Below are 12358 nucleotides of genomic sequence, written 5' to 3'. Positions count from 1 at the left end.
ATTCTTCGGACACAAATTGCGGTCCATTATCAGAACAGATCTGTTCCGGCAGCCCATTCCTGGCAAATATGGTCCTTAATACTGTGATGGTTTTTTCCGTGGTGGTGGAGGACATCTTTATTACCTCCGGCCACTTAGAGTGTGCATCAACCGCGATTAAGAACATTGAGTCCATAAATGGACCAGCAAAGTCGATGTGCACCCTTTGCCAGGGAGATGAGGGCCACTCCCATGGATGTAGAGGGGCTTGTGGCGGAGCGTTTTGGACCTTCTGGCATCCTAGGCAGCTCTTGGTCATTTCTTCGATGTCTCCATCGATACCTGGCCACCATACAAACGTCCTAGCTAGGTTCTTCATTTTCACTCCACCCAGATGCCCCTCGTGAAGCTCCTTTAGCACTTTATCCTGGAGTTTGGGTGGAATCACCACTCTGGATCCACACATCAAGGTTCCTCGGCACACTGACAGCTGTTCTCTTCTTTGCGAGAATGCTGGCAACAGTGGTTCGCCATGTGCTGGCCATCCCTTCACTGTTAAATCGTAGACCCGTGAGAGAGTCGGGTCATTTCTCGTCTCCCTTTCAATGGCAGAATTTGTCACTGGTAGACATTCCACTATGGTAGAGTGGAACATCTCTACTGGGTCTACTGTAGGTGCCTCTTCTACCGTTGGCAACGGTAGGCACGATAAACCGTCAGCATTCCCATGCTATTTTGACCCTTTGTATTCTATGTTGTATTGGTGTGCCCCTAGAAAAAGGGACCACCTCTGTAGCCTTTGCGCTGTCATAATGGGAACACCTTTTTTAGGGTTGAATATGGAGATGAGGGGTTGATGGTCAGTCAACAAGGTAAATTTTTGTCCGTGTAGGTAATGGTTGACTTCTTCACTCCCCATACCAGGCTGAGTGCTTCCCTGTCGATTTGGGCATAGTTACGCTCAGCTGAGTTTAATGAGCGTGACGCAAAAGCTATCGGCCGTTCTGAGCCATCAGGGAATTTATGGGATAATACTGCTCCTATGCCGTAAGGGGATGCATCGCACGCCAGTCTGATTGGCAGTGATGGGTTGTAATGAGCCAAAACTTCTTCGGATGTGATTAAGTCTTTGCATTTATGGAAGGCATGTTTACAGTCTTCGTTCCATTTCCAAATCACTCCTGTTTGTAGAAGTTCATTAAGAGGGTGTAGAAGAGTTGATAAGTTCGGTAAAAATTTATGATAGTAATTTATTAATCCCAGGAACGACCTTAATTGTGAAACATTTTCAGGTGCTGGGGCTTTTATAACCGCTTCAATTTTTTCAGGTGACTTATGCAACCCTTCATTATTAATTATGTGGCCACAATATGATATCTGATTTTGGAAAAATTCGCACTTGGGGCGATTCGCTCGTAGGCCCGTTCTTTCAGCCTAGTGAGCACCTGCTCCAAATTGGCAAGGTGCTCGTTGTCGTTTTCTCCTGTTACAAGGATGTCGTCTAGGTAGCATTGAGTCCCCGGAATCCCTTGCAGGACTTGCTCCATAGCTCTTTGCCAGATAGCTGGAGCTGATGCTACTCCAAAAACCAGTCGATTGTACTGGTACAGGCCTTTGTGTGTGTTTATCGTGAGATACTTTTTAGAGGCCTCCTCAACCTCCATCTGTAGATATGCCTGTGCCAAGTCAATTTTGATGAAACGTTTCCCTCCGGATAGTGAGGCGAAAATATCTTCTATCCTCGGAAGAGGATACTGTACTGTGTGAAGGACCGGGTTTACAGTCACCTTGAAGTCACCACAGATGCGAATTTTTCTCTGTTCTTCAGATTTATCTTTATTCAATGCTTTTTTCATGACTGGAACGATGGGTGTTGCCCATTCGCTCCAATCTATTTTGGATAATACGCCTGCTTTTTCCAAATTCTCCAGCTCTGCCTCGACTGCTGGATGTATTGCGTATGGCACCGGTCTTGCCTTAAAAAATTTGGGAATTGCTGCATCTTCCACTTTTATTGAGGCGGTGATGCCTTTCAAGGTTCCTAGTTTCTCTTGAAACACTTCTTTGGCGTTGGCCAAGATGTCTTTTAATCGTTCAGGTATGATGTCATCATTGTTTTTTTCCTTACTGGTCACCGTCAGTGCCTGAATGGAGTGCCAGTCTAAACGTATCTTCCTGATCCATTCACGTCCCAACAACGGTGGACCACCATCTTGTAGAATGTATAAATACAACTTTTGTATTTCTTTGCCGTTGTATACAACAGGCACCCTTATTTTTCCTTTGGGGTATACTTTCTGCCCTGTATATGTTTTTAAGATAATGGATGTGTCTTTTAGAGGTATATGCGAAAATAGCCTCTCGTAATCCCGTCGATTTATTACGGTTAGAGCTGATCCTGTATCTAGCTCCATTTTAACTGGGGACCCTGCTATTGTGAGGGTAACCCAAATGGTTTGGTAATCATCTTTGGCAAGTACATTATGTAATTTGAGACAGCTTAGTCTCTTGTTTTTGAAGTCGCTATTGCTCTTCTGGTCTTCGGAGCTACTGCCCGTCATCATTTGTACCTTCCTGTACTTTTCTTTATTGATCTTTTTTTTTCTGTCAGTGGATTTATTTTGTCCAGATCGGCATACCCGTGCAATGTGTCCAATCTTTCCGCATTGCCTGCATGCTTTGTCCTTGAACCAGCAGTCCCTCTGGTTATGGGTGGATCTGCCGCAGCGATAACATCTTTCGAAACCCTGTGTCTTTTGTTGTATCTCTGCAGCTCCTTTTGCTGCTGTTTCGTATGATACAGCCATACTGAAAGCTTTGTCCAATGTTAAATCTTTTTCAGAAAGCAGTCTTTTTTGTGTTCCTTCACTTAAGAGACCGCAAACGAATTTGTCTCGAAGATAATCTGATAGTCCTGCCCCGAATTGGCAGTACTTTGATAGCTTTCTTAATTCGGTTAGGTAATCAGCGTTACTTTCATTCTTGTGTTGATTTCTCTTGAAGAACTTGAATCGTTCCGCTATCAGCAGCGGTGTTGGGTTTAAGTGCTCCTGCAGGGTATCAACAATTTCTTTAAAATTCCTGTCCTTTGGTGTGGCTGGAGTGATTAAATTTCGTAACAGCCCGTATGTCTTTGCGCCCATTAAGTTCAGAAGTACTGAAGCTTTTTTTTCATCTTCTATTCCATTTGCAGTGCAATATACCTCTACTCTTTCCATGTATGTGGTCCAATCCTCTATTTCGCTATCAAAAGCATCAATATTACCAGACTTAGGCATTTCAGAAAAGATATGGCGCTTCCCGCGCTTTTTTTTTTCTTTTCTGTAGCAAAGATATGGCACTTCCCGCGCTTTCCCGCCGCTGCTGCTGATAACAACGCTGTTTACTGCGGTTTCCGTTCTCTTTTTTTTATTTACTGTTGGAGACTCGTTCCCGCCGGAGGTCTGAACGCTGACCTGCTTGCCGCGCCGGCCGTCTCCCGAGTGCTCCCTCCCAGTCCGTTATTGCATGCCTCCGATTTCGCTGCCTGTCTCAGCTGTAGAGCCAGCTGCTGGAGCCCCAGCCTGACGCCCAGGAAGGATTAGCGCAGTACCTGCCACCAGCTTGGCCAGCTGGTGAAACCATAGCTTCTCTCACTTCCTTGAGTCTTCTGGACGCCCGAGGAATCAATGTCCTTGAGGTGCTGCCGAATTGCAGGTAAGTCCGTTTCCACTTCGTCGCCACTGTAGTGTCCGTGTGCTGATAAAGACACTGAAGACAGGAGTTGGTTCATAGGTATTTACTAAGCAAAGTCTGGGGGGGGGGGTTCCAACGGATATACACAATATACAGGCTTATATAGCCTGAGTGGCAATTACCGGCATTACAGCACACCTGGGGCTCTTAAAGGCACATACACCACAGGGTGGGAGGAAGTGTAGTCCAGGTAGCTGTGGGAGTCAGTGAGCTTGTAGTGAATGTTGGTCAATAACCTATCCCCAGAGATGGAGACGGAGAAGTCGAGGAAGGGAAGGCATGATGTCCCACTTGCCTGATGAGACGAGCAGGTTAAGATTGCAACCGGCGGGAAGGCAGTGGGATCGGTGTGGGGAAGTTCTACGAGCTATTTTAACTGCCGGTTTCTGCCAAGCAGGTAGGGTTAAAATTGGCCCTTAATTATCTGAAAATTCCTTGACTCTTTCACATTTAATGCAGTCATCAACTTAATGTATGCAAGTCAGTTTTATGGCCACATACCTTATAAAGTTTAAGTTTGGTGGGTCAATTTAGTCAATCATATGTCAAGTTAGTACTTGCAATTGAACAGGAAGTGCTATAAAGCCACCAGTGCTTAATAGGGTGGTTGGAAGGTAAAGGGAGGAAGGGAAACAGGAACGCTTTCCTGGAACGAATCCTCTTGACATTATTAGACTCAATTTTAAATCAATACAAGCTTGCTTAATTGTTTTTCTGCAACAGGATTCTTTCTGTAATGGCACTTACGTTGGGAGAGTTACATGAATTGTGCCAACTGGAACAATCTCCATTGATTTACCCCAGAATTTGTTCTTCCACCTCACATCTAATAGGGGAGGAAAATAAAGACTCCATTATTATAAAATGACACATAGTCTTATCAAACATTTTTACATTTGCACATGAACATTACTCTGCAATTGAAGTTGCAAAATTTCTATTTACATATTCAGATAATTTAGCAGTTCCTCCACATTCCTCTCAGCACCTGTAATTCAGCAGAATTGTATCATTAGATATATGTAGTCTGTTTAATCTGGGAGTGTGCAAAACATCAGAATTAATTTCTGCTGGCTGACCAATTCAGGTCATCACTATGTTGTTCAAGAACAGCCTATCCATTCAATTCGATGTCTATCAAATATGTGCTAGGTGGCATCGTAAGGCATTTTAGTCTGTTAGTGATATTTCTGAAAAGACTGATTGAACCTTTTTGCAAATCATTTGTGTTCATAGAATTTTACAGCACAGAACGTCATTCAGCCCACTGACCTTGCACTGGCTTTCTGAAAGAGCTTTCCAATTAGTTCCATATCTCTATCCTTTACCCCTCACCCCCCCAAAAAAAAAATGGGAATTCCCTTCCAGAAACGGTGGTGAATCCATAACAGCTTTAAAAAAGTGGTAACTATTTGAAAAAGAAAAATGTAAAAAGAGAATGGGGAAAGGGAAGGGACTAAGTGGATACCTCTCTGAGAACCAGCACAGGTGCAATGAGCTGAATGGCCTCCTCCTGTGCTGTAAAATGTTATGATCCGATTCATCCACTTCGCTTTTAAAAGCTATTATGGACTCTGCATGCCCCATCAGAAAGTGGTGGGGACAATGTCCAAATAACCCACTGCATAAAAAAAATCTCATTGCTTACTTGTTCTTTTGGTTATCTATTAAAATATTAAATGTCACATTCCATTGAACAGTCCTATAAAGTCCTCTGCAACTAACACTGTTGCAATAGGATTTTCCAATGTTATGCAACAGTGACCGCATTGTCAAGTCAATTGCAGGCTCTGGCCATAGGATGGGGCTTGTGGAGCAGTTTTTAAATTTTCTAAACTTCCAGTGTGTCAGCCCTGTTGATTTGCTGCAGTGCAAGGTTAAGTAGCAAGGTAATTACTTCCTTTTCTACTATTTTTTTCTTAAATTTAGCCCCCTGCCAGATTTCTATGAGGAAACACAAAATGACATCAATGGAGGGAAATACGAGTGCACCAAAACAGGAAAGCTAGGGGACAGCAAAAGAACGAACGGGGGTATTGAGAAATAGGAATATCAAGATGGGAGGAATAAGGAAAATGGGAGCAGCAAGGCCAATTTGGGGAGCAAGAGAGCAAGACACAGAGTAAGGATGAGCTATGAGCAACAGTGGGGAACATAGTGGTGCAATGATGCAACCTCCTGCTATGAGATTGACTGGTGATCCTATGCTTATGTCCTTTAGTTAGACTCACTGAACAGTGGAAATGGTTATGCCCTAATTATCTCATCAAAGCTTTTTAGTTTTCAGCATCTCTATTAGATCTGCTTTTAACCTTCTCAATTCTAGTTGAATGCCAGATTCACCCAGGATCTGGTGTACTTTGCTCACCAACAATGAGCCAGTCAATGAGAGATGGCATGGGTACCCAAATGTGGTATTATAGCATTGATACGAAGCCCAAGGACATATGTCCCAATTGTTGATTCATATTAGTAATTGGTGGATGCCAATATCAGCCTGGACACAGTCCTTCAGGACCATGGGAAGATGGGAAGAATGACACTTTGTTCTTTCTTCAATTACAGTGAAGTTCTGATGAAGGTTGAGCTTATGGCCTATCAGATGTGTCCAAATAGTTGTTCTTCATAGTTCCGAACTCCTCAGCATGCAGCCTACGTACAAGATTCAGGACCAAGCTTTCAGGTGAATTTGTGGCAAAAGGTTGTCGGGACTGTGGCCTCTGACCTGGCACTGTGTGCCCTAGAGGGGAAGTCAGTCTTAAAACGGTTGTCTCTCTTTGCCAAAGCCCCTCGCAATTGAACCTAAATTAAATAACTGGTGACAAATAAGCATGGTCCATGACAATCCTAAGTAAGGTGTATCCCTACATAGTGGGCAAACAGCAACTCTCACTGCGTAGATTTCTTAGTAGCTTAGTTTGGAGCCTCTTTAATATGGTGACAGGTTTCTGTGCATTTAGACACCCGGATAAATGAAGGAAAGAAAAGATGCATGGTCCTTTCCTTGGCCAAAACAGAAGGACAGTCCTACTTATCCCACAACTCGATGAGTGCCTCTCCATTTTCTAACCTAGTAGGAACAAAAGCCTGACTGCCATTCCAAACTGCTACTATTCCAGAGCAGTACACTGTCATTGTTTTAGAAAAGCTCATCTTGGACTCCATGCTTATAATACAAAGTTCCCCCATTCAGCATACACCTACCTTGCCAGAAAGCAAAGTTTTTTGATTCAGCATGGCATGCAGATATCGGAGGATGGTGGCTGACCTAAAAAAAAGTACATCAATGTTTTTGTCCATAAATTTGCTATTTAAGAGTTAAATGTACTTTTCATCTTAAATTGTGTAAAAAAGTCTAGAATTCTCAAATACACTGTTTATTATATAACGGCCAATTTTGTGAGTTTGTGCTGCCACTAGGGGCCTCGTCCACCAGCCACACATTGGGAAATTATGGATTTGTTGCCATGATTATCCATCCATTCATTTTAATGGGTACAAGAGGGGAGCACACCTGTGATTTCCCAATAGCCATGGCTGCATTCATGGCTCTTTTCACTGACATTTTTGTTTATTTTCGCAAACAAATCCTTTAATCCCGATTGGGACAAGGTGCAAGTGGGTCAGGGGATTGGAAAATTGAGAAGAACCCAGCTCCACCAAGATACTGCCACATTTTCGACCTTTGGAGAAATTTAACAAGCAGTTCCTGGGCTTCCCTGGGAATTCCAGCTAGTATGTACTTTAAGGGCCTCTGCGGAAACTCATCACCCGAGAGCTGGTGAGAGTCCTGCTGAGGCCCATAAAAGGTCAAAAGCTGTCCTAGCTAAAGTTAAATCAATATCTATGGGGATCAATTACCTTCCAAAGATGCCCTCCTGGCTCCATTCAGAGCTTAACATTTACAAAAATACCTTTTAATTAGGCCCTTCCTGGGCCTCCTTTCTGTCATCAGAGCAGCATGACATTGCAGAAGCAGCTGTCCCAGGTATGCAAATAACCCTATCCCCCTAACTTGTGATGGGGTCTGAGCCTCCTCACCGGGTGGACTTATGGCCCACTCTGCCACACTTCCACTGGTGGAGCAGGCCAATTGGAATTTAACTGCTTGACAATAAGACACAAACAGCCTAGGTAACTTTAGCACTGGAAAAGCACTGGACAAAGCAGCCCGCTTAATTGGCACCCCATCCACCACCTTAAACATTCACTCCCTCCACCACTAGTGCATCATGTACTATCTACAAGATGCACTGCAGCAACTTGCCAACGCTGCTTCGACAGCACCTCCCAAACATGCGACCTCTACAACTTTGAAGAACAAGGGCAGCAGGTGCATGGGAACACCATCACCTCCAAGTTCCCTTCCAAGTCACACACCATCCTGACTTGGAAATATATCATCGTTCCTTCAGCGTCGCTGGGTCAAAATCCTGGACCTCCCTACCTAACAGCACTGTGGGAGCACCATCACCACATGGACTGCAGCGGTTCAAGGCGGCAGCTCACCACCACCTTCTCAAGGGCAATTAGGGATGGGCAATGAATGCTGGCCTTGCCAGCGATGCCACATCTTGTGAACGAATAAAGAAAAACTCAAGGTGGATGTTCTTTTTAAAAAAACAACAGTTGCAAGTGACATAGAATTATTTAGTGCCTTAGAAATTAGCATTACTGGTAGAAACACCTCTAATTTACTCTGAATTTATGATTACAAATATAATTTTACTTTGCTACAAATTCTTCTTAGCAATTTCTCAATGCAACTAGGACCTGTGCAGGAAACCCAGCTCAGTGACCTACTCTCTGTTTAACTGTATATATTGATTATGTAGCAAGAGCCATTACCTGTTCAGCAATAAACCTGAAGCCTTGCTCTTTCCTCTCACATTCATATGTCTCCCCTAGAACTGGGTTAAATGGCTTACTTCCAGCTCTGTAGTATGAAGATGCATATGCTGAAACTGCAAAGGCCGCTACGAAAACCTGTGGGAATACAAGAGATAAATGACTGTTCTTATTCTATCACTTTAAGCGCTTACAGGAACACAGGGCCATTAGGTTACAAAAGACAGAACCATTACCAATCCATTATTTATATGGCAAGCCTAGATATGTTCATTAAACAAGTATTCCGCCCATTGAAAAGAGACAAAAACTGTATAAAGTTAAATCTATGATTTGACTTTACAAACCCAGTTCCAGCCAATGTTCCAAAATGGCATTTTTGCTACTACTGTTTTGCACAAAATTAACACCAACAAAATCCGTGTGTTAAACAAATATTTTGTATCTGTCTTCACAGTAGAAGACACAAAAAGCATACCAAAAAATGGTGGGGAACCAAGGGTCTAATGAGGGTGAGGAACTTAACGTAATTAATATAAGTAGAGAAAAAGTGCTGGAGAAACTAATGGGACTAAAAGCCGACAAATCCCCTGGACCTGACGGCTTACAACCTAGGGTTCTAAAAGAGGTGACTGAAGATAGTGGATGCATTGGTTTTTATTTTCCAAAATTCCCTAGATTCTGGAATGGTCCCTGTGGATTGGAAGCTCGCAAATGTAACACCGCTAGGCCAGTTAGCCTGACATCAGTCGTCGGGAAAATGCTGGAATCCATTGTAAAGGAAATGGTATCAAGTCAGTTAGAAAATCATGACATGATCAGGCAGAGTCAACATGGTTTTATGAAAGGGAAATCATGTTTGACAAATTTATTAGAGTTTTTTGAGGATGTAACTAGCAGGGTAGATAAAGGGCAACCAGTGGATGTAGTATATTTGGATTTCCAAAAGGCATTCGATAAAGTGCCACATAAAAGGTTATTGCACAAGATTAGGGCTCATGGGTTTGGGGGTAATATAGTAGCATGGATAGAGGATTGGTTAACGGACAGAAAACAGAGTAGGGATAAACTGATCTTTTTCAGGTTGGTCGGCTGTAACATAGAAGATAGGAGCAGGAGTAGGCCATTCGGCCTCTCGAGCCTGCTCCGCCTTTCAATGCGATCATGGCTGATCATCCAATTTCAGTACCTGGTCCCTGCTTTCTCCCCATACCCCTTGATCCCTTTAGCCTTAAGAAATATATCCAACTCCTTCTTGAATATATTTAATGAATTGGCCTGTACTGCCTTCTGTGGTAGAGAATTCCACAGGTTCACCACTCTCTGGGTGAAGAAATTCCTCATTTCTGTGCTAAATGGCCTACCCCTTATCCTTAGACTGTGACACCTGGTTCTGGACTCCCCGACCATCAGGAACATCCTTCCAGCATCTAGTCTGTCCAGTCCTGTCAGAATTTTATAAGTTTCAATGAGATCCTCTCTCATTCTTCCAAACTCCAGTGAGTACAAGTCCAATCGTCCCAATCTCTCCTCATACGTTGTTCCTGCCATCCCAGGTATCAGCCTGGTGAATCTTCGCTGAACTCCTTCCATGGCAAGAACATCCTTCCTCAGATAAGGCGACCAAAACTGCACACAATACTCAAGGTGTGGTCTCACCAAGGCCCTGTACAACTGCAGCAAGACATCCTTGTTCCTGTACTCAAACCCTCTCGCTACGAAGGCCAACATACCATTTGCTTTCTTAACCTCCTGCTGCACCTGCATGCTTACCTTCAGCGACTGGTGCACAAGGACACCCAGGTCTCGTTGCACTTCCCCTTCTCCCAATCTATTGCCATTCAGATAATAATCTGCCTTCCTGTTTTTGCCACCAAAGTGGATAACCTCACATTTATCCACGTTATATTGCATCTGCCATGCTTTTGCCCAATCACCTAACCTGTCCAAATCATACTGGAGTTTCTCGGCATCCTCCTCACAGCACACACGCCCACCCAGCTTTGTGTCGTCTGCAAATTTGGAGATATTACATTTAGTTCCCTTGTCTAGATCATTAATATATATTGTGAATAGCTGGGGTCCAAGGACCGATCCCTGCGGTACCCCACGAGTCACTGCCTGCCACTCGGAAAAAGACCCGTTTATTCCAACTCTTTGCTTTCTGTCTGCAAACCAGTTCTCTATCCAAGTCAATACCTTGCCCCCAATCCCATGTACCTTAACTTTACATGCTAACCTCTTATGCGGGACCTTATCAAAAGCCTTCTGAAAGTCCAAATACACCACATCCACTGGTTCTCCCTTATCTATTTTACCAGTTACATCCTCAAAAAATTCCAGTAGATTAGTCAAGCACGATTTACCTTTTGTAAATCCATGTTGACTTTGTCCAATCCTGCCACTGTTTTCCAAGTGCTCTGCTATTACATCATTTATAATGGACTCTAGCATTTTCCCCTCTACCGATGTCAGGCTTACCGGTCTGTAATTCCCCATTTTCTCTCTACCACCTTTTTTGAATAGTGGGGTAACATTAGCTACCCTCCAGTCCATGGGTACTGTTCCAGATTCCATCAAATGTTGGAAGATGATCAGCAATACATCCATTTCTAGGGCCACTTCCTTAAGTACCCTAGGATGTAGATCATCAGGCCCTGGGGATTTATCGGCCTTCAATCCCATCAATTTCCCCAACACCATTTCCCTACAAATACTGATTTCTTTCAGTTCCTCCCTTTCATCAGACCCTATGTTCCCCATCATCTCTGGGAGGTTATTTGTGTCCTCCTTTGTGAAGACAGAACCAAAATATGTATTTAATTGGTCTGCCATTTCTTTGTTCCCCATTATAAATTCCCCTGATTCTGACTGCAAGGGACCTACGCTTGACTTCACCAATCTTTTTCTCTTCACATTTCTATAAAAGCTTTTACAGTCAGTTTTTATATTCCCATATATTCAATTTTCCCCTTCTTAATTAATCCCTTTGTCCTCCTTTGTTGAATCCTAAACTGCTCCCAATCCTCAGGTTTACTGCTTTTTCTGGCCAATTTATATGTCCTCTCCTTGGATCTTATGCTATCCCTAATTTCCCTTGTTAGCCACGGTTGAGTCACCTTGTTTTATTTTTATGCCAAACTGGGTTGAACAAATTCTGTAGTTCAGCCATGCGGTCTTTGAATGTTTGCCATTGCCTATCCACCATCAACACTTTGAGTGCCATTCCCCAATCAATCCTACCCAACTCGCGCCTCAGACCATCGTAGTTTCCTTTATTTAAATTCAGGACCCTAGTCTCTGAGTCAACTACTTCATTCTCCATCTTAATGAAGAATTCGATCATATTATGATCGCTCTGACCCAAGGGGCCTCATACAACAAGATTGCTAATTAATCCTCTTGTTACATGATACCCAGTCTAAGATGGCCTGATCTCTGGTTGGTTCCTCAACATATTGGTCCAGGAAACCATCCCGTAAACACTCCAGGAATTCCTCCTCCACAGTATTGTTACTAATTTGGTTAGCCCAATCTATATGTAGATTAAAGTCACCCATAATGACTGCTGTGCCCTTATTGCACGCTTTTCTAATTTCCCTTTTAATGCCATCCCCAACCTCCGCATTACTGTTTGGAGGTCTATATACCACTCCCACTAACGTTTTCTGTCCCTTGGTATTTCTCAGTTCTACCCATACAGATTCCACATCATCAGAGCTAATATCCTTCCTTACAATTGTGTTAACCCCTTCTTTAACCAGCAATGCTACCCCACCTCCCTTTCCTTTTTGCC

The 12358-nt window shown here is 43.3% G+C and overlaps 1 protein-coding gene across 4 annotated transcripts in view; it reads right to left on the bottom strand.

Annotated features, from left to right (window-relative positions):
• Nucleotides 1–12358, bottom strand: part of osbpl3b (oxysterol binding protein-like 3b) — a 307799-nt gene that overhangs the window by 73384 nt on the left and 222057 nt on the right. For all 4 annotated transcript variants that reach the window (XM_085988683.1, XM_085988680.1, XM_085988679.1 and 1 more), the window contains 3 exons: nucleotides 8563–8700; nucleotides 6919–6982; nucleotides 4462–4540 (listed from right to left, as the gene is read on the bottom strand). In XM_085988683.1, the coding sequence (XP_085844809.1) occupies nucleotides 4462–4540; nucleotides 6919–6982; nucleotides 8563–8700 (281 nt within the window). The remainder of the gene's footprint in view (nucleotides 1–4461; nucleotides 4541–6918; nucleotides 6983–8562; nucleotides 8701–12358) is intronic.

The sequence above is a fragment of the Somniosus microcephalus genome, chromosome 5, assembly GCF_052327205.1.
Source record: "Somniosus microcephalus isolate GS21.2 chromosome 5, FLI_Smic_1.0, whole genome shotgun sequence".
In the NCBI taxonomy this organism is placed as follows: Eukaryota; Metazoa; Chordata; class Chondrichthyes; order Squaliformes; family Somniosidae; genus Somniosus; species Somniosus microcephalus.
This window is presented reverse-complemented; position numbering and strand designations above follow the sequence as displayed.